This window comes from Haliotis rubra, unplaced genomic scaffold (assembly GCF_003918875.1).
Source record: "Haliotis rubra isolate DU_JTF1 unplaced genomic scaffold, ASM391887v1 Scf132, whole genome shotgun sequence".
Taxonomy (NCBI): domain Eukaryota; kingdom Metazoa; phylum Mollusca; class Gastropoda; order Lepetellida; family Haliotidae; genus Haliotis; species Haliotis rubra.
In genome coordinates, this window is record NW_025765248.1 from 45490 (window position 1) to 66279 (window position 20790).

At 39.9% G+C, this 20790-nt stretch overlaps 2 protein-coding genes across 2 annotated transcripts in view; both read right to left on the reverse strand.

The window, feature by feature from the left end:
- The window catches only part of LOC124267537 (aldo-keto reductase family 1 member B1-like), a 37099-nt gene extending 20833 nt beyond the window's left edge, over window positions 1–16266 (reverse strand). The window contains exons 1-2 of the mRNA XM_046702460.1: window positions 16236–16266; window positions 14950–15072 (exon numbers count right to left, since the gene is read on the reverse strand). Coding sequence (XP_046558416.1) covers window positions 14950–15072; window positions 16236–16262 — 150 coding nt within the window. The 5' untranslated portion in view covers window positions 16263–16266. The remainder of the gene's footprint in view (window positions 1–14949; window positions 15073–16235) is intronic.
- Window positions 16267–16616: 350 nt separating this feature from the next.
- Window positions 16617–19818, reverse strand: LOC124267570 (aldo-keto reductase family 1 member B1-like). The gene is made up of 3 exons (XM_046702524.1): window positions 19735–19818; window positions 16993–17154; window positions 16617–16787 (listed from the first exon to the last, which is right to left on the reverse strand). Exons 1-3 carry the CDS (start codon window positions 19816–19818, stop codon window positions 16617–16619), a joined length of 417 nt encoding a protein of 138 aa, XP_046558480.1.
- Between the last annotated feature and the right edge of the window lie 972 nt (window positions 19819–20790).

Here is a 20790-nt window from a genome sequence, read left to right on the forward strand (position 1 = left end):
CCTCGGCTCGGAATATTACATTCAACGTCTTCTGTATGTGACATGACTTAATTTAACATGTGTTTTTGATATGTGAAAACTGATTCAAGGTCAAGTGATATGTTAAAATGGAGAATACACAGGTCACGCTCTGCCCATGAGTTTACCTCTTACTGCTTACGTCGTTTTGCGAAATCAGTTGAAATTGTTAGAACGGATTTACTCACGAACATTTCTCAGAAGTGACACATACTCCCTTGTAGTGTCAATGTATTTTCATGATTTTTTCATGTTTTTTATTAATTTGGATAAAGAAGGTGTAAACGAATCTAAAACATTATTTCAGGTTTCATTTTTCAGCAAATAACATTGAGGTGTTTTTTGGTATTGTAGTCCCGTTAAAATCCTGTTTAGATTTCCGTCTCTTTTCATTGGGATGAAATGATACATCTTATGATCACATGTGGAGCCTGGGTGATGTCAAACCCTGATGTATTTTGTCTGATAGTGTATATCGATATCTTAACTTTAAATGTGAAACCGAGAGCCATGGCAATGAACACACCTGCATAAGCTGCCAACAGACTATAATGAACACATACAGACACCTTACAACATTGATGTACATCTATCAGAGATACCGAGCTCTGCGTTCACCTACATAGGCTGTAAAAAGATTACAATATAGAAACATATAGACATTATACAACGTTTCCTCAGCATTGATGTACATCAATGAGAGATACCGAGCTCTGTGTTCACCTACATAGGCTGTAAAAAGATTATAATATAGAAACATATAGACATTATACAACGTTTTGTCAGCATTGATACTCAAACATGTATTGTATACATACCAATACCACGTTCTGTGTCTACAGGAAAAAATATGTCTCACCTGACGCCACGAATCTTGGTCGAGAAATTATCATGCGTACCAGGCCATAGCAACGAGGATGGTGACTCTTATTCTTTAACAAAGACTTGAGACAGTCAAATGGACACAACCGCTGTGTGAAATGCAGCCCAGATTTCAAGGCATTGTGGTTTTAGGCGAAAGCAGTAAGAACATTTCCTGAAGTTTGATTCTTAAAATGATTTCCACTAAAAGTGTATGATTAATTCCCAACGATATACTCATGCCAATAATGGTTGTCCCCCCCTTCATTTGTTTTAATTGGAGAGGGGGTGTGGGGTGTGTGAGGTGTGTGTGGGGTTTGGATGGGGAGGGGGGTGACAACCATTATTGGCATGAGTATACATGGAAAATATGATATCATCACAACGAGAACTGTCCATGAGTTCTGACTTCTCATTACTGCTGTGAAAGAGGAGATGATGTTTGTTGAGTGATGAACATGTTTAAAAGACAGGTTTGGTGAATGGTCACAACGCAGGTCAAATCAAGGTCAGAATTCAATACATCTCCTTCTCACTACACAGATATCAAAATTTGCTTTGAATCGTACGTTAAACATATCATAGCCATAGTTTGAAAGTTGAATCCCTGTAAAGATATTTTGCACGGTATAATTTTGGTCAGTCTTACTATACACAGCAAAGATTGTTGGCTTCCGTTTTGAGTCCGGTTTTTTGCAAAAACGAACCTATTTAAAAGCGTACTACAGATATCATCAAAATCAACATGATAACAGTTACATACGAACGACGAAATGTACAGTGAATTCTACAGCAAGGTCATCAAAAAATGTCAAAGCAAAGAGTGTTGCAAAAACGAGGCATATGTTGAGATCTACAACCAACCGCACCAATTTTGAAACCGGAAACAACAGTCTATTTTCAGACGGCTTTCATATCTGATTTTCAACAGAGTTGGCATGACAACAGGCATGTTTACTTACAGCCTCATGTCCTGTTGTATGTGAGAAACATAAGAAGCGATGAATGTGGAATGACTAGACAGTGACACAAGCACAGCGTCAGTAACAACAGGACTAATTGTTTTAAACAAAACGCTAAGTGAACAATATCATTAATTTTTATTAGTTCATATAGAAAATTGCTAAAAGACTCGTGTTCATAAAATACACCAGCAGCAGTATGACAACAATAACAACAACCATAATAGATCCGTAAAATAATAATGATAATAAATGTGCTTTTGTAACGCACCTTTTCCATTTACAAGGCACATGCTCAAAGCGCTGACATGTTACAATAATATACATATGAACAGGGAGGGAAATATAGTTAGTTGTAATGAGAGGAAATCAGGCTGGTCTTCAGCAAACGTTTGAATGGGGTAAAGTCAACTGCTGATTTTATGGCAAAAGGAGAGAGTTCCACAGTAGAGGGGCAGAACAAGCAAATTATTTCCTTCCAAATGATGGATAGTACCACCATGCTTGTCAATCGTATCCGCCACATTGGTCGTGTATGTAATGGAAAAGAAGCGGGCCAAGTATAGATCCCTGGGGTCCACCACGGTGGACCAAGGAGCTTCGTGATTGGATGTTTTCTACGATAACAGCCTGACTTCTGCTTTCAAGAGAAGATTTTAATCAGATTAAGGGCACTCCATGGATGCCAAATTGTCCCTATACCGAGAAGGAGTTGGTGGTCGATTGTATCGAAGTTAGAGGAGAGGTCGAGCAAGATGAGAGTAGCCAGTTTGCCTTCATCAACAGCTGTCATTGGACACTCTTGAGGAGAGCTGACCCTGCACCGAGGTTCGATCTATAGGACGATTGGAATTTATCCAAAAGTGAAAACACAGAAAAGTGTTCCCTGAGACGAATGTGAACAGCTCTCTCGAGTATTTGGGATATGAACTTCATGTTAGAGACAGGTCTAAAGATTTTAAGAATGTTAAGATTTAGTTATGTGATAGTGTGGATGAAACAGTACTAAATCTAAAATAAATATATAAATCTAAACTAAAAATCTACAACCTAAATTCTAAAATAGAATAGAATAGAACAACAGCATTCCGTTCAATTTCAACCGCCTTAAACGTTTCTATAAATATTTATTTTCAGATGACAAACACTGTCCGGTTGAAGCCTACAATGAATACGTAAAGAGATACCCGTCTGATTTCAGCAATCCTGATTCGGCGTTTTACCTTACAGTTAAACAGCGGTCTTCGGAAGTCTGGTTTGCGCGCCAAAATATGGGAAAGAACAGGATAGGAAACATGTGAAGACCATGTGCGCCGAAGCTGGCATCACTGACAGGAAAGTTAACCATTCCACCCGGAAGACGGCGGTGATGTGCCTTCTTCACAGTAGAATTGCACCAACCCAAATCTTGCAGGTGACAGGTCACAATGTCACATCCATAAACAACTATGGCTCAGCATCTTTAGAACAACATAAGGATATGACCAATATATTGTCAACGATGTCAAAGTCTGAGGTCAGTGTAGTTGATAATGGATGGATGAATGATGATGACGGTGACTTAGCCGCGGCAGCTGCCGTAGTGGAAGACAGTCTAGAGAATATGGACAGTCATGAAACCTCTGGCATTAATTTGCCTTTTGCAAAACGAAGAAGACGCGCCGTCTGTTATTGAACTTCCCTTAAACGTGAACACATCCAACTCAACACGACCTTCATCATAAGGGTCATGATTCCTAACCGGAGCCTATATTGAGGGAGGACTGACCATAAACATGAACTGTGACATCATGAACAATCCGACCACAAAACGTCGTAGAATTCGGTTCCTAATCGATTCTAGCAGTGACTGATAAATGATGATGGATGCTTAAATTCAGCAGTAGTTGGCATTACAATTGGTGTTGGAAAATTCCATTGCTATTGGTATAAATACACTAAGCGCCAAAAGAAACGTTACCCTCCATTATTAATGACCCAGGTACCTATCTTCAGCTGATGCGTGGACGTCCACTTCTCGGTCTGTTTACGGTGACCCCAGTCTGTCTGTAGCGCTGAATAAGTCTTATAACCGTGATACGGTGGCATTCGAAAGCGTTGGCAACAGCATTGTATGACGATCCCATCTACACCATCCCAATGGCTCTTTCTCTTTCTTCAGCTTTTAAACGTGGCATATGTCTCGTACGTGTGTATCATATTATGCATTCTAGTCTCTCTTTAGACCCTATAGAATCCTTCTACAGGTGACATTGCTGCAAATTCTGCTTGAATATTGCTTCGTTTGGGCGCTTGATATTGCTATGTGTAAACTGAAATCATAGGAAAGATTCTTTTACAATTTTACACACTCTACAACAGTTGTTTCTTGTTTTAGTAGTTGAAAAATGGTGACTTTAAATGTTTTATCGTTGTCTCAAAGCAGAATTTTATTTTAACCTTTCTTTTAGCCATCAAAATCAGTGTTATTGGTTTATTTCGTCGAAAATAGGACAATTTAACTCTTCTGAAAAAGATGCATTTCACCTAAATATGAATGCATTGAGAATTGTTTTGTGATTTGCATAAAGCTGTGTTGTTAAGCTTTCTTGTAAACTAATACGTTCTAACATATCTTTGATAGTTTTTAAATAATTCATAAAGTTAGGAATGTAACGTTTCTTTTGGCGTTAAGTGAATACAGTTTAGTATTTTTTCTTCTTATCGTAATTTTTTCACTGTTTCAATATTTACATATTTGATATATGATACAAAGGTTTTAAAATAACAGTTTTCTTTTCGCCAGCCAGGAAAACTTTCATGTAATAACCTCTTAATATTCAACATGTGTTTCACATGGAAGACGATCACACAAATATCAGGAACAACTGCTGCAGGCAATACTCTGACCGTCGTCGATTCTCTGACTGTATGATATCCTGTGCCGTGCACGTTCACTTCTCAAAGGGATAGAAGGGATGATCTTTCCATCTGAAACACAGGCATGATGACAGTTCATTGGCCGAGAGTGTGAAAACGTATTTTCTATGACTACCACACCTATGTTGCCGTATTTTCGTTGCGTTTACTATAGTCGTATCGAAACCATTGCTTTGGGGACACTGTCGGTGTCACTGCAGGAGGCCCAGCCGTCTTACCCGCCGCAATTGTTTCGTCAGAGTTGCGTCCCTTGGGCAAGCAGTGGGTTTCACCTAATGGCGAACGATTTAGACCTGTACCACTATGATCGGCATTAATCCCATCCTGATATAACTGTAATACTATTTCAAACAGTGTTAATCGAAACTCACAGCAGTGAGTATGAGTGATGGAGAAATGCTCTAACTTATATCAAGAGCTAATCAAGGCTTGGTCTGCCAAAACACGGATGATCCAGCCCAACACTGTAATGAAAAACTATATTTGTCTGGTCAGTTGAATTTATACCCCTCCCATGGTTGGTCCGAGACATTAAAACTGAACCCCAATGTGTTGTAAAACATCAATATTTCTTAAAACGTTTTTCTTTACTTATTTACTAATTACTTCCAATGCATGAAATCTCACAATTATCTAGCCTGATTTTCCGGCCCACCAATCACTTGATTGTCTGGTTTGTTTACAGACCGATGTCGCATGAAAGAAGTACTGCAGTATTGTGTCAGGCAATACGTAATTCCATTTACTGGCACATTTTGAACAACAGCTACTTCCGGCAGGGCAGGGCGGGGCATGCTTTTCGCGAACACCCGGTGTCATCACTGACATTTAGTGATCCATTCATACAAAATTGACAAGTGTAACTATCTATAATTGTTCGGTTTTTTTCAGTGGCATGTCAAAGATATTTTTTTATGGATCATCGGTCCTACCGGAACCATTCCAGGCAGACATGACCTGGAATACCGTTTTGCGATACTTGGATACCATTGTTATCCCATTCATATAAATTTCACATCATATAAATTTCACGTCTTTTTTATTTTTACACCAAACGTCATTTGTTTCTGAGAATAGTCGAGATTGGGTATTGTTTTGCACTGACTATCGATAATTTCACACGTTATACGTGTCCCCGGAAACAAACACTTTGTTTCTTTTCGAATATCAATCCTATCGAGACAATCATCAAATATGTGTGTCTTTTTCACGACCAGCATTGTCTTCATATCCTCCTCACTGAGCTTGAAGTCAAATATCTGAAACAAGTAGATTTGATACGTTAAACCCAAATGCAAAATATGCTTCATGTGTCATTCTAAATCGATTGAGTGAAGCAGTTCACTGGAATCGCAATAAATCTGATTTTTTCTTCATTCATTTGTTTCAGTTGCCTTTCAGTTGTCTGGAAGAACTTGAGAACATCACCCGGGTTGAATCCCCACATGGGTTCATGTGTGAAGCCCATTTCTGGTGTCCCCGCCGTGATGTTGCTGGAATATTGCTAAAAGCGGCGTAAAACCAAACTCAGTCAGTCAGTCTTGAAAACATCAGATTCATGACATTAATATAAAGGCAGCTTTCTAAATCACAGTTCCTGTAAATTATGAAACAGTTCAGAAAGATAACAAACACTCACATCGATGTTCTGGGCCAAACGAGTTGGATTCGTACTCTTGGGAATTAAAGCATAACCTCTCTGTATGCCATATCTGAGGATCACCTGATGCACACGAGAAAACATACAGATCATTAGTACATCGGAAATATAAAAAACATATCTTGGTGGGAATCATAAATAACAACCTTTCAACTGGCGGAGGGGTACCAGTAGTACCATCGTATAACATATCTGTTAGGATCAGTTTCACATCGTAAATAACATCTGTTAGGATCAGCTTCACATCGTAAATAACATATCTGTTAGGATCAGTTGCATATCGTAAATAACATACATGTTAGGATCAGTTTCACATCGTAAAGAACATATCTGTTAGAATCAGTTTCACAACGTAAATAACATATCTGTTAGAATCAGTTGCACATCGTAAATAACATATGTTAGGATCAGTTTCACATCGTAAATAACATATCTGTTAGGATCAGTTTCACATCGTAAATAACAACATATGTTAGGATCAGTTTCACATCGTAAATAACATATCTGTTAGGATCAGTTGCACATTGTAAATAACAAATCTGTTGGGATCAGTATTTCACTGTAGTGTAAAAAGTAAGTGAACAAATTTGTATACACATCTGCAGACTTCTTGAACATCTGTAGCCTTCTTGAACACAAATATGATTAATTGGTGGTTGTAAATGTAAAACTAAATACTTGCTTGAGGACAAACATAGGATTAACACCAAAAACGTCTTATATATCCTTAATAATTCTGTCAACCCAGTGGTATAATCAGTGTAGATTATCCACAGAACACCAGGTGTTTGCGAAAGCGGCGAATGAATAAAATACTATTGTCACTTTGGTTGTTAGATATGCTGGCCACCCACCACTGCATTGGGCAGTCAGTGAATGACGTGAGCACCAGCAACGTAAGACATCCCCACACATGTAAAACACATATGAAAGCTTCCCCCATATTATTGTATATGTATCATCGCCTTAATGTCCCCTGTAGACGGTGCCTAATTGTGACCCGAACCAATGGGTTTGAGATAGACATGACTATAAGATACACCTGTCTGCTGTGCCTGTTTGTTACATACAGCAATCCACTGCGTATGTCACTGAGTAAACTATTAGAACCATAAGTACGTCCCTGTCAACATCTGCCATTACAGTGAGTTGTAAACTCTGACTGACCAATCAGAATTACTTACTTTCCAAAGTTATGGTATCATTAAGATTTGTGCATGTTTGACTCTTTTGGCATATTATTTATATAACAGACAGAGTATACCTGAGCTGAAGATTTGTTGTATTTCCTTCCTATTTCAACAATGGTCGGGTCTTCAAGAGGTTTCGGTGCATCCTTGGATACACTGAAATATATGAAGGCAAGAGTCATCGATGAGCTCATCGATGAGGATAGGTGTCGCAATTCTCATGCTGTCGTCTGAAGTCGACATGTATGATACAATCAAGAGTCGCGTCTTATCAACTTCCACAGTGGGGACTGGGCGGGTGTTGCCAACACTGTTTCAAAACCGACTGTGACACAATACTGGCTATTCAGGAGTCTCATCTGCTGGCTCCTATACCATGCACGTGTCACAGTATACAGACACATTGATGCCGCTACATGTCTAACCCATGTTATTGTAATTATAAGCCAAATAGGTTGTTAACTATTTATTGATCGACTTCTCAGTTAACGGCCATCTCAAATGGGGAATCAACAACTCTCCACCGGAACTCACTGTTGAAGGTACTGCTCCTGGTGCGGTAGTGGTTGTGTTTCTGAAGTTAGTTAGAAGCGTTTTGGAACAATTCTCCTCAGGGACAGTTCGAATTTTGAGCACAATTTATTAATATTTCCATGTACAACATTGCTGATTCCCCTAGTACATGTGTACAAAATTGCTGACCCCCCAAACCTCCCCAGAACAAAATGGGTGACACCACCCCAGACGGGTTACAGCTTGAGTTGGCGCGGTTGCAGTTAACGATGTCACTCACAGCAGCTGCGCCCACATGGGTACAACGTGTGAAGCCTATTTCTGGTGTCCCCCGCCGTGTTGTAGCTGGAATATTGCTAAAGGCGGCGTAAAGCCAAACTCAGTCAATCAGTCAGTCAGGCACAGCAGCTGCGAGATATCTGTTGATGTCGTCTGCTATGAACTCTGCTCGGCGCATGTTACAGCGTAGCTATGGGGTTTATGGGTAATTCCCGGGTATAAGCGAGTGAGCATGTATACAAGGTGACATGACAGATAAAGAGCGTATGTGAATGAATACAGTGTTGGTTATCATGGAGATGAATTAACAGTGTTAGATGATCGAAAACTGGACTCGGTAGCGGGACAAAGTATATTCAGTGTACAGAAGTGGAACATTTCGTACCATGGCTGTGAGAATCAACCCTCCGGATTTCAACCTTACTAAGAGTTACGAGCGTTACAAGCAGGAACTGCTGGCATGGCGGGAAGTTACTGACTTAAAGAAAGAGAAACAAGGTATCGTCTTTAAACTCTGTCTTTGCCTCGAAAACGAGATTGGTATACGTGAGAAAGTGTTTGATAACATCAATCTTGCTGATTTGAAGAAAGAAGATGGTTTCTGATACCTTGTTGACGTTTTGGATAAAAATTTGAGGGAAAAGACAACCCGGCAGATAGTTTGGATAAATTTGAAGATTTTGAGGGACTATGAACGTGAATCTGGACAGTCAATTAATGAATTTATTTCAAAATTTGATCAAAGATACAACAAGATTTTGAGAAAAGGGAATGAGTCTTCCACAAGAGATTCTTGCTTTCAAGTTACTCAAACGTGCAAAGATAAACAAAGAAGAGAAAATGTTGGTTATGACAGGCATGGACTATACTAAAAAGGAAGATTTGTATGAAGCTAAGGTTTCACTGAAGAAATTCCTCGGTCAGCAGGCAGGCGGTGGTTCAAGCTCAGCAGCATTTGCGAATATTAAGGTGGAACCAGCCTTCGTGGCTCAAGAAGAAGGAACATATTTTAGTCAGTCTGGCAGATCCTGTGGCAGATATTTCAGACCAAGAGGATTTGGTAATGGCAGAGGAAGAGGAAGTACTTGGAGAGGTCGTGGACAGTCAGATCGAGCTATGAACCCTGTTGGTGCAAATGGTAGAACTTAACTTGTCTTGCATGTGGTTCATTCCGACATCTAATTGCATATTGTCCTCACAGCTATGAAAACATGTCATCAAGAGTCAACTATACTGAAGGTGAGCCGGTACAAAAACAAGTGGTGCTGTTCACTGGAAGTATCAAGGAAGGTTTGGCTCAGTTCGGCAATGATGCTAGATCATGTGCAGTTTTCGACAGTGCATGTTCGAGTACAGTGTGTGGCAGAACATGGCTTAATGGATACATAGAGTCTCTGGATCAAGTTGACAAAGAAAAAGTGACAGTTTGCGATGGTGTAAAAGTGTTCAAGTTTGGAGGTGGTGAGATGCTGAAGTCACTGGGATATTATGAAATACCTGCTGTGATGGCTGGAAAAGCCATCAGTATTAGAACAGATGTTGTGGATTCTGATATACCATTACTACTATCAATACATGCTATGAAGGAGGCACGAATCAAGTTGGATCTTGGGAATGATACAGCAGAAATTCTTGGACAGAAAGTGAATCTGAACTATACATCATCGGGTCACTACTGCATTCCAATTGACAAGAATGAGCAAATACCAATTGAAGAAGTTCATGCTGTGCTGCTTCACAAACTCGACAAAGACGAACGGTACAAGACTCTCTTTGAAGTTACACAGACAGTTTGCTCATCCTCCAGAGAGAAAGCTTGGCCCTTCTTAAGGATGCTGGGGTCTGGAGAGAAGAGTTCGGGACACTGTCCATGCAATTTATGAGCGGTGTCAGTTATGTAAGATTTACACAAGAACACCAGCCAGACCTGCTGTTGCACTACCAATGGCATCGCAATTCAACGAGACAGTTGCTATGGACTTAAAGAAGTGGAGAAATGGATGGATTTTGCATTTAGTGGACATGTGGTCTAGATTAACTGCGTCTGCCTTCATTACTCGGAAAACACCAAGTGAAGTGATTGACAAGATTGTGACGCACTGGGTAGGAGCTGGATTCGGAGTGATGCAGAGTATCCTGACAGACAATGGAGGGAAGTTCAATGCCGAGGAAATAAGAGAGGTGGCTAGTATACTGAACATCCGAGTTCACACAACTGCTGTGGAAAGCCCATTTCAGAACGCACTATGTGAGAGAATCCACTCAGTGACTGATATGATGCTTGCTAGAATGGAGGAACAGTGCCCAGAAACACCTCTTGATATACTCCTGTGTTGGGCGAATATGGCTCGCAATGCTTTGCAAATGTGGCATGGTTTCAGTAGCTACCAGTTAGTGTTTGGGAAGAATCCAAACTCGCCAAACATCATGAGTGAAACGGTCCCAGCACTTGACGGTGTGACAAGAAGTGAGTCATTTGCTGAACATCTGAACGCTTTGCATGCAGCGAGGAAAGCATTTATCGCCTCAGAAGCAAATGAAAGGATCCGAAGAGCTCTGCGTTGCAAAATTAGAGCCTCGGAGGAAATATACCATCATGGTGATTTGGTGTATTACAAACGTGATGGCAGTGAAAAGTGGTTAGGTCCAGGCAAGGTTGTGTTCCAAGATGGAAAAGTTGTGTTTGTTCGACACGGCGGGGTGTTTGTTAGAGTGTCACCAAATAGACTGGATAAAATCAGGACTGGAATTTAAGTGTGATGGAGAACACTGAAGGACAGACTGGACAGACTTGACATGCAGCTTTCAGAAATGATTGCAGGACACATGTCGAATGAAAACTCTCAAAATGATGAGACTAAGGTACAGGCAGCGGATAACATGACGGATGAAACAACAAACATGGATGAAGCCAAGGGAAGTAAAATCAGTTTGAAGAAGGATGACAAGATACAGTTCAAAGACACATCAGAAGATGATTGGGTGGTTGCTACAGTTGTGAGTAGAGGAGGCAAAGTGTCTGGGCGAAATAAGAATGTGTTCAACATATGTGCAGGTGATGGAGAAACTGTGACAAGTGTGAACCTTGACAAAGTGCATGACTGGATGAAAGTGATAGTCCATGATGTTAACGTGGTGACTATTCCAAGATCAAGACATGATGATATTGATTGTGTGAAGGCGAAATGTGAAGAGCTTGACGTTTACGAGAGCTTACATGTGAACAAGTTCAAAATTGTGGACAGCCTTGTATTTCCACCTCGATGGGTAATATGTCAGAAGGGTGATAAAGTTAAAGCAAGGCTAGTGGCTAGGGATTTGAGGAAGATGGTGTCTTTGATAGAGACTCGCTAACTGTCAGTAAGAGTGCATTACGAATGTTTTAACTCTTGCAGTAAAGCAAAACTGGGACATCAAGACCACAGACATTAAGTCTGCATTTCTTCAAGGAAAAGCTTTAGACAGAGATGTGTATATTATCCCCCCAAAGGACGCTAGTGTAGCTGACGACAAACTGTGGAAGCTAAAGCACTGTCTGTATGGACTGAATGATGCTGCAAGACAGTTTTACCAGAGTGTGAGAGATCGCCTACTGCAGCTGGGATGTATTGAGTCAGTGTATGACCCAGCATTGTTTTACATGAAATATGGTGGATGTCTCATAGGAATGATTGCTTGTCATGTTGACGATTTCTTACACTGTGGACAGCCTCATTTTGACAACATCATAGCACAGTTAGTTCAGTATTTCAAAGCTGGGAAGAGGGAGAGTGGACAATTCAAATATGTTGGTTTTCAGATCACAGAGAATCCTGGTGCTATTGTGCTAGATCAGAATGAATATGTGCAAGATTTAGAGTTCGACAATGTGTCACCTCAAAGGAAATCACAGAAAGCTGAAAATCTAACTGTGAAAGATCATACAGTATTGAGACAGATGGTTGGCAGAATCAACTGGGTTGTGCAAGGTTGTCGTCCTGACATTGCTTTTGAAATGATTGATCTCAGCACCAAGTTCAAGAAGGGTACAGTAGAAGACTTGTTGAGAGCAATCAAGGTGATCAGAAAGCTGAAAGAAAATGAAGCAAAGCTTGTGTTCCGGAATATCGGCAATGCTTCCAGCTGGAAGATAGTTGTATTCACTGATGCGTCACATGCTAATGTGTGTGATGGAGTAGGTAGTGTAGGTGCCTACATTGTGTTTCTTCTTGGTGGAAACAATTGCTGTTGTCCCTTAGCTTGGCACGCTGGGAAGATCAAGAGAGTAGTGAGATCCACGATTGCAGCTGAAACTCTCAGTCTTCAGGAGGGTTTAGAGGAAGCAGTGTATATGCGAAAAATGCTGGAAGAGGTGTCTGGCATTAGTGATGTGGGATACCTGTGTGTGCATAAGTAGATAACAAGAGTGTAGTGGAGGCCATCCACTCCACTAAGCTTGTCGATGACAGGCGTCTGAGGCTGGATATAGCTGCTGTTCAACAGTCTCTTCAGACCAGAGAAGTCAGCGTTGTGAAGTGGGTTCCTGGACATGAACAGTTAGCTAACAGCATGACGAAGAGAGGAGCGTCTGGTCTCCAACTCTTGAATGTGCTACAAACTGGTGTGCTTCAACTCTGATGTATATGTTCACTGTGGGATTGACTTTTAACTCATTTTAAAAATAAAAAAAAGAGCTTCAAGTTTTAAACGTAAATTCAATTTGTGATAGTTTTAATATTTTCACAACACACAAAAAAAGGACATTATAATGAATGTTGATGTCGCCTGCTATGAACTCTGCTCGGCGCATGTTACAGCGTAGCTATGGGGCTTATGGGTAATTCCCGGGTATAAGCGAGTGAGCATGTATACAAGGTGACATGACAGATAAAGAGCGTATGTGAATGAATACAGTGTTTGTTATCATGGAGATGAATTAACAATATCTGTTGGTAAGTAAACAATCTCTGTAATTACAGATAAAAGCTTCGTGTAGGTGATATTTCATATATAAATTATCTACCTTAAGGGTCGTATGATGATACCATCACAGTGGGACGCTATCTTTAGACATTGTTGCATTCCCCAAACGTTGGTCTGTAATCCTGCACTTACTTACTTACTTACAACGGGAAATGAACGACAGCTGACGTGGTAGTGTTCATCTTGGCGAGGACACCCGCGACTGTCAATACAGGAGTATATAGCTCAACTTACAAGTACTGTCCTCAACTTACAAGTACTGTCCTGGTCCCCCGAACGGAGAGTAGGCAGTAGTTGAGATGCCGTTCTTGAGGGAGAACTGCAGAAGGTCTTCCTCTGCCAGATATGGAGTTATCTCCACCTGAAAGTAAACAAAATTGCCAACCCCATATGTCTTTGATTAGAGTGAGTTATTTGGGTGTGCACAGTATACCACATATACTACCGTGTGTTACGGAAGTGATGCAGGGGAGATTAGTGCAGAAATGAGCCAAGGGGTTTGTTTTTTTCTCAGTCCAAAGCGACTTATTTGGAACAGACCATGGCTTAATGCAAATTAGTGTGCGATGATATTGTGTTACAAAGGACACGTTTTAAATGCCCATTTTGAAATTAAACTTAGCTTCATTATAAACGATAGCTGACGAAAAAGTTAATAACTTTAATGCTGAAACTATGAAGGATGTAGCTAGCATGGAGTCTCACTGTCACTATAAAAAGAAAGAGGTAGGAGGGGTCGTCTCAAAAGCGAAATCAGGACGGGTGTCTTAGACGGTGGTTGGGGTCGGGATGGGGGGATAGAGATATCAGCTAAGATAAAATAATCCTTTAGGAGAATTAAACTGGGGAAGTAAACGGCATGTCATAACAATTTACAAATAATAGCCAGTCCTGTCGATATGTGGGTGGTCATGCCACCTATATATTTTGAGACATTATAACAATGGCTGATTTAAACTTTTCTATGGGTATACATATCTCTTTACATATCTCAACATAAACTTTATGAAAGAAAGACACATAAGATGTTAATCAATAGATGGGACATATTTAACACACATGAAAAAGCATAAAATATCTTAGAGATGGCCCCTTTGGCCAGTAGGCAACACGTGCATTTCATGCCAGGTGAGTCGACGGTCCGTCGTCATACCTGGCTAAGCGACCTAATTGCCATCTATAGTCTGATCTATTGTTTTCAGCAGCTCTTCGTATTTTTTCGAAATTTTTCCCGATTTTACGAGTAAACATGTTTTTTCTGGATATCCTATTACGCATCCCACTGAATGCCCAGTTAGGCCGAAGTGGGATATTTCGACATATGCTATTTGCAATTGTGTAAATTTTAGAGATACAGAGTAACAGCCTAAAAAACAGTTTTTTTCTATTTCCGACAGTACTTTAGAAGTATAATAAGGGGAATGTTGTGATGTCATATCTACCTGGTTATTCGCAGACCTCAAATATGCCAAATTGTGCATATATACCGTTGTAAACGACAAATCGAACTGTACATTTGCAAACATGAAAATAATATATATATACGGCGAATCCGTAGTGTCATTTTACATCAAATAGTACGTACCTGGCTATTCGCAGGCTTGTACTTGAGACCGTCCATTTTGAGAATCCTCTCCAGTTGTTGTTTATTGAAGTTGGAGACGCCGATAGACCTGACTAGGCCCTTGTCCACCAGCTTCTCCATGGCCTGTTGGGGAGGAGAGTAATATTTAGTAGCATATGTACAGAGATTCCTTAAAATAGATCTCCAAGACCTATGTTATTTTACACAATATAGCTGTTTCTGTTTCTTAAAACCAAATTGGTATTTTACGAATATATTCTCAAAATTGCATTTAGTGCAATACTGTTTGTCACGGTTATTTAACACATCAGTGGAGTACAAATATTTTCAAGACTGATGAAATCGTAAAACTACATTAACACCAGAAACGCTTTAAAAGCCATTAAATTGTGCATTCTACAGCAGCGACAGTTGAAGTCGTTGACAATTTTCTATAATTGTTTTCTAACGATGTACGTACCTAATGGGACGGAGAGTAGCTAATGTAAAGAGAGTTTTGAAAAAAAATCCGTAGTTTATTAGTATCTTGCCATATATAACGACTTCCTACCACAGGTTATTCTCAGCGTAAAAGAAGTGGTCATGGGATCAAGTAAATATCTAAAATTTGTAAGAAAGTTAATTTTGGAACATAGACATAATACATTATTTTACTCAGTATTGTTTTTTCTGAAGTTGTTTCTTTTTCTTAAATCAAAGGTAGCTATATTCTTCAATGAAATAATCTACAACGAGGCATTAAAGTCTGTTCCTCAATATTATGTTTATTGGACAGTTACCAGTGAGGTGCAAATATCATCAAGGAGAGTTCCTAGTGAAAACTATATTGACACCAGAACAGCTTCAAAAACACCTTACGTGTATATTGTACAGTAGTGGCAATTCAGTTTCTGTGTATGTATTGATATAACTTTGTCATTGCATTGCCCGGCTTTGACTTGGACTGAGTGTATATTTTAATCATGTAGACTTTTCTGAAACTCATTTTTCGTTTTTTAGAGGAGGCTCATCTGTTTATTAGCACTGGTCTTCAGTATCCCATGCTTGTCGTAATAGGCGACTAACGGGATCGGGTGGTCAGGGTCGCTGACTTGACACATGTCATCGTATCTCAATTACGTACATCGATGCTCATGCTGTTGATCACTGGATTGTCTGGTCCAGACTCTATTATTTACAGGTATAGCTTGAACATTGCTAAATGTGGCGTTAAACAGCAACGCACCAAGTTTGTGACTATCGACATATACCGTTTACTGTTCGAAGTATCGCTGGAGACTACCTACTCTCCACGTGTCTAGGTAGTCCGTCATGGTTGGCTTGCTAAAATCTTTGTCCTAGGGAAACACAATTATGCAGACATATACATACACAATGTCCTTTGGAATGAAACATGACTATCGTTACATTACATGCATCAAACAATCGTTTGATAACGTTTTACAATTTATTTATTTCTAAATGCAGTGTTGAAGTTTGAACATATTTGCCCGACACTTTAAGAATGTATTAAAACACTGAGATATGTATATATAATGAGGACATGTAATGTTTACACGCAGAATAATCACCCGAAGAGAAACTTCCGGTGCACCTTCAGATAAAGACTAAACTGTTCACAATTTATGTCAACATTTGTTAACATTTAGATAACCAATAATTTGATATCAGACTTCAACATGGATTATTAAATCACACAAGGCAGAGAAGTCTTGACTCACAACGAAAGGCACGGGAAAGTGTATGAGATACAGATCTATATAATCCATGTCTAGGGCCTCCAGTGACATCCGACACGCTGGCTCCACCTGATGTGGTTCGTGACAGTCAACCCACATCTGCAATGATAACACGCCTGAATGATGACGTACATTTAAATTTCTTGTGAAAGGGTATTGCCGTTATGGCACGGTGTGTTTGTTATAAAATACCCTACCCTACAATGACAACACGCCTGAATGATAACGTACATTTAACGCTGTTGTGAAAGTTTGTTATAAAATACTTTACCCTAGTTTCAAATTAATCTGGTTTAAATCCTACCTTAGTCACAATGAACAGCTCTTCCCTCTTTATTTTCCCTTCTTTGATCAGTTCTTTAATGGCGACTCCGATTTCCGGTTCCGTTTTATAGAGCCAGGCTGTGTCAATATGGCGATATCCGATCTGTATTGCAGCCTTCACGGCATCACCAACCTCGTTTGGCTGTCGGGGAACACAGATTGATAAAATAACTTAGTGTGAAACCAACAAACAACAGTGTGATGTAATGAACAACAGTGTGATGTAATGAACAAGAGTGTGATGTAATGTTCAACGGTGTGATGTAATGAACAACAGTGTGATGTAATGTTCAACAGTGTGATGTAATGAACAACAGTGTGATGTAATGAACAACTGTATTTTAAGATTGACGAAGTGCACAAATCAATACAGAGGTATCACTATGGCAGAACAGAAGAGCGTGGTAATACAATTTCAGAGATAGAATAATACACGCACAATGAATAAAGCAGTAAAGACAATAACGGTGATATTGACCTCTCACTGGGTCTCAGCAACAGTATTCTGACCTCTAACGATAGGCAGGGCGTATGGCCATTACACGCAATGCTGGTAACTTGAGATTAAATGTGAGATGAGGAGCAATAGGTAGCTCCCCAATAGACACAAAAATATGTTTCTAGAAAATTTCGTGGGTGAGGGCATGATGGAAGCCTTTAAAATTCTGTTTAAATATAGCACATTTCTACATATAACACCGAATTTCCCATTACTGAAACCACGGGTACAACGTTTAACTGTTGAAACGTTATTGCACAATGTATTATGCTGTCTCATAACATATATGTTACATGTTACAGGCTATACAGTGTTGCTACCTTTTGTGGTGCCAGGATCCGTGTATCTAATTCCAGATTCGTCCCCATGATAATGTTAATCACATCCAACAACAGAAAGTTGATCGAAAGTGTGCAGTCCACATTTACCCGATTGTCTGCCGTCAACATAAACCTTGAAGTCTAAAGTCAGTATATGCCCGATTGTCTGCCGTCAACATCAACCTTGAAGTCTAAAGTCAGTATATACCCGATTCTACAGCCGACATCAACCTTGAAGTCTAAAGTCAGTATATACCCGATTGTCAGCCGTCAACATAAACCTTGAAGTCTAAAGTCAGTATATACCCGATTGTCTGCCGTCAACATCAACCTTGAAGTCTAAAGTCAGTATATGCCCGATTGTCTGCCGTCAACATAAACCTTGAAGTCTAAAGTCAGTATATACCCGATTGTCTGCCGTCAACATAAACCTTGAAGTCTAAAGTCAGTATATACCCGATTGTCTACAGCCAACATCAACCTTGAAGTCTAAAGTCAGTATATGCCCGATTGTCTGCCGTCAACATCAACCTTGAAGTCTAAAGTCAGTATATGCCCGATTGTCTGCCGTCAACATAAACCTTGAAGTCTAAAGTCAGTATATACCCGATTGTCTGCCGTCAACATAAACCTTGAAGTCTAAAGTCAGTATATACCCGATTGTCTGCCGTCAACATAAACCTTGAAGTCTAAAGTCAATATATACCCGATTATCTGTCGTCAACATCAACCTTGAAGTCTAAAGTCAGTATATACCCGATTGTCTGCCGTCAACATCAACCTTGAAGTCTAAAGTCAATATATACCCGGAGTCTACAGTCAACATCGACCTTGAAGTCTAAAGTCAATATATACCCGGGTGTCTACAGTCAACATCGACCTTGAAGTCTAAAGTCAATATATACCCGGGAGTCTACAGTCAACATCGACCTTGACGTCTAAAGTCAACATATACCCGATTTTCTGCCGTCAACATCAACCTTGAAGTCTAAAGTCAATATGTACCCGGGAGTCAACAGTCAACATCAACCTTGAAGTCTAAAGTCAATATATACCCGGGATTATACCAGCAACATAAACCTTGAAGTTGAAAGTCAATATATACCCGGGTGTCTACAGTCAACATCGACCTTGAAGTCTAAAGTCGATATATACCCGGGAGTCTACAGTCAACATCAACCTTGACGTCTAAAGTCAATATATACCCGGGATTATACCAGCAACATAAACCTTGAAGTTGAAAGTCAATATATACCCGGGAGTCAACAGTCAACATAAACCTTGAAGTTGAAAGTCAATATATACACGGGTGTCTACAGTCAACATTGACCTTGTACCTGGAAAGTCTAAAGTCAATATATACCCGGGGGTCAACAGTCAACATCAACCTTGAAGTCTAAAGTCAATATATACCCGGGTCAACACATATCCGGGAGTCAACAGTCAACATCGACCTTGAAGTCTAAAGTCAGTATATACCAGGCAGTCAACAGTCAACATAAACCTTGAAGTCTAAAGTCCGTATATACCAGGGAGTCTTCCAGAAATGTAACTGTTGTTTTAACCAGTGTAAATCAATACGTTTTAAATGTTATAAAGTGCTACTGAAGTGTAATAGCTTGTATGATAACACTCTATCTTGTCCCAACAAATGAATTTTATCAGGAAATACTCTGTACTCGCATTATAAATTTGGTGTTCTCTATTTCAATAAGGGCTTACAGGGATTTCATGAAATCCCTAAGCCAATATTTCATTAATTTCATGGAATCCCTGGAAATTTTAGGGAATACATGAAATCCCTGGGGGGTCACAGGGATTTCAAGAAATCACTGACTCTTTCAGGGATTACGTGAAATCCCGGGTTTTATGCATTCCCTGTAACATATATATCACAGCCAACCTTGAAACTGTTGAAGGTCCCTAAGCCCAGCATAGGCATGTCATAACCGCTGTTCAGACGTATGCATGGTACTTTGTCCGCCATCTTGGAAAACTCCCTCAGCATCTTGACAAACGAAACGATAAACTCTGTTACTTAATTGTCTAAGGAAAACCTAATGATAATACATACAATGTCAGCAATATATCCGTACAGCTACAATGGTTATTGGTACATGCTATTGTATAAAACAGGCAATCGAACCCAACTCACCCGCGGGACGATCACAGGTGCAGTGTCTTGTCAAAAATAGTTTTTGTCGATCAGCGCCTCACCGGTTCTCACAATAAAAACGCCGGGGTGAATATCCTATGACATAAACGTCGTCACGGAGACTTGATTTTTTATGTCATCCCCAAGACGACGCTAACATGCATGTCATACTTAAGAAACAGAACACCAATGAGATGGGGCGGGTGAGTGTTTGTCAAGAATTAGTGGGAGAGAGAAGTAAAAGGGTGTAGCGAACACTACCGTTCTCCGTATGCGACGGAGTGTGAGGTCAATTCGACCAACTTTGTAGTATTTATAATTACAGTTTAAACGTGAGAATGGTACAGATTAGCAATCGCATTTAAGAGAAGTGAAGAGAAGATATGAAACTATATGAAATATGAAACACAAGCAATATTTGCCGCGTTGACACGTGAGTAATCTATGATGCCCGGGTGGAGTCGCCAGTGCTTTCGACGGAGTGTAACAAAACACGTATCAATTTAGGTCACTGATGTACAAATACATCAAGATGACACCCACGCGATCGCATCATCCTCTGCAACTACCGGGCTCATTCAGTAGAAACCTAAACTACGATATCCGAAAACCACAGAAGATCGATAAACTCATTAATGATTTTTAAATTTATATAAATGTAATACATTGATTTAATTGAATGGCAGTCGAACCTATCATGGTCATGTAAACAACCAGGGGTAGATAACTCCAGTTATAACTATGTCTTATTTCTTTGTACCGAAAGATCTGTACATCCCTGCATCTCGATCTGCGCAAGGTACA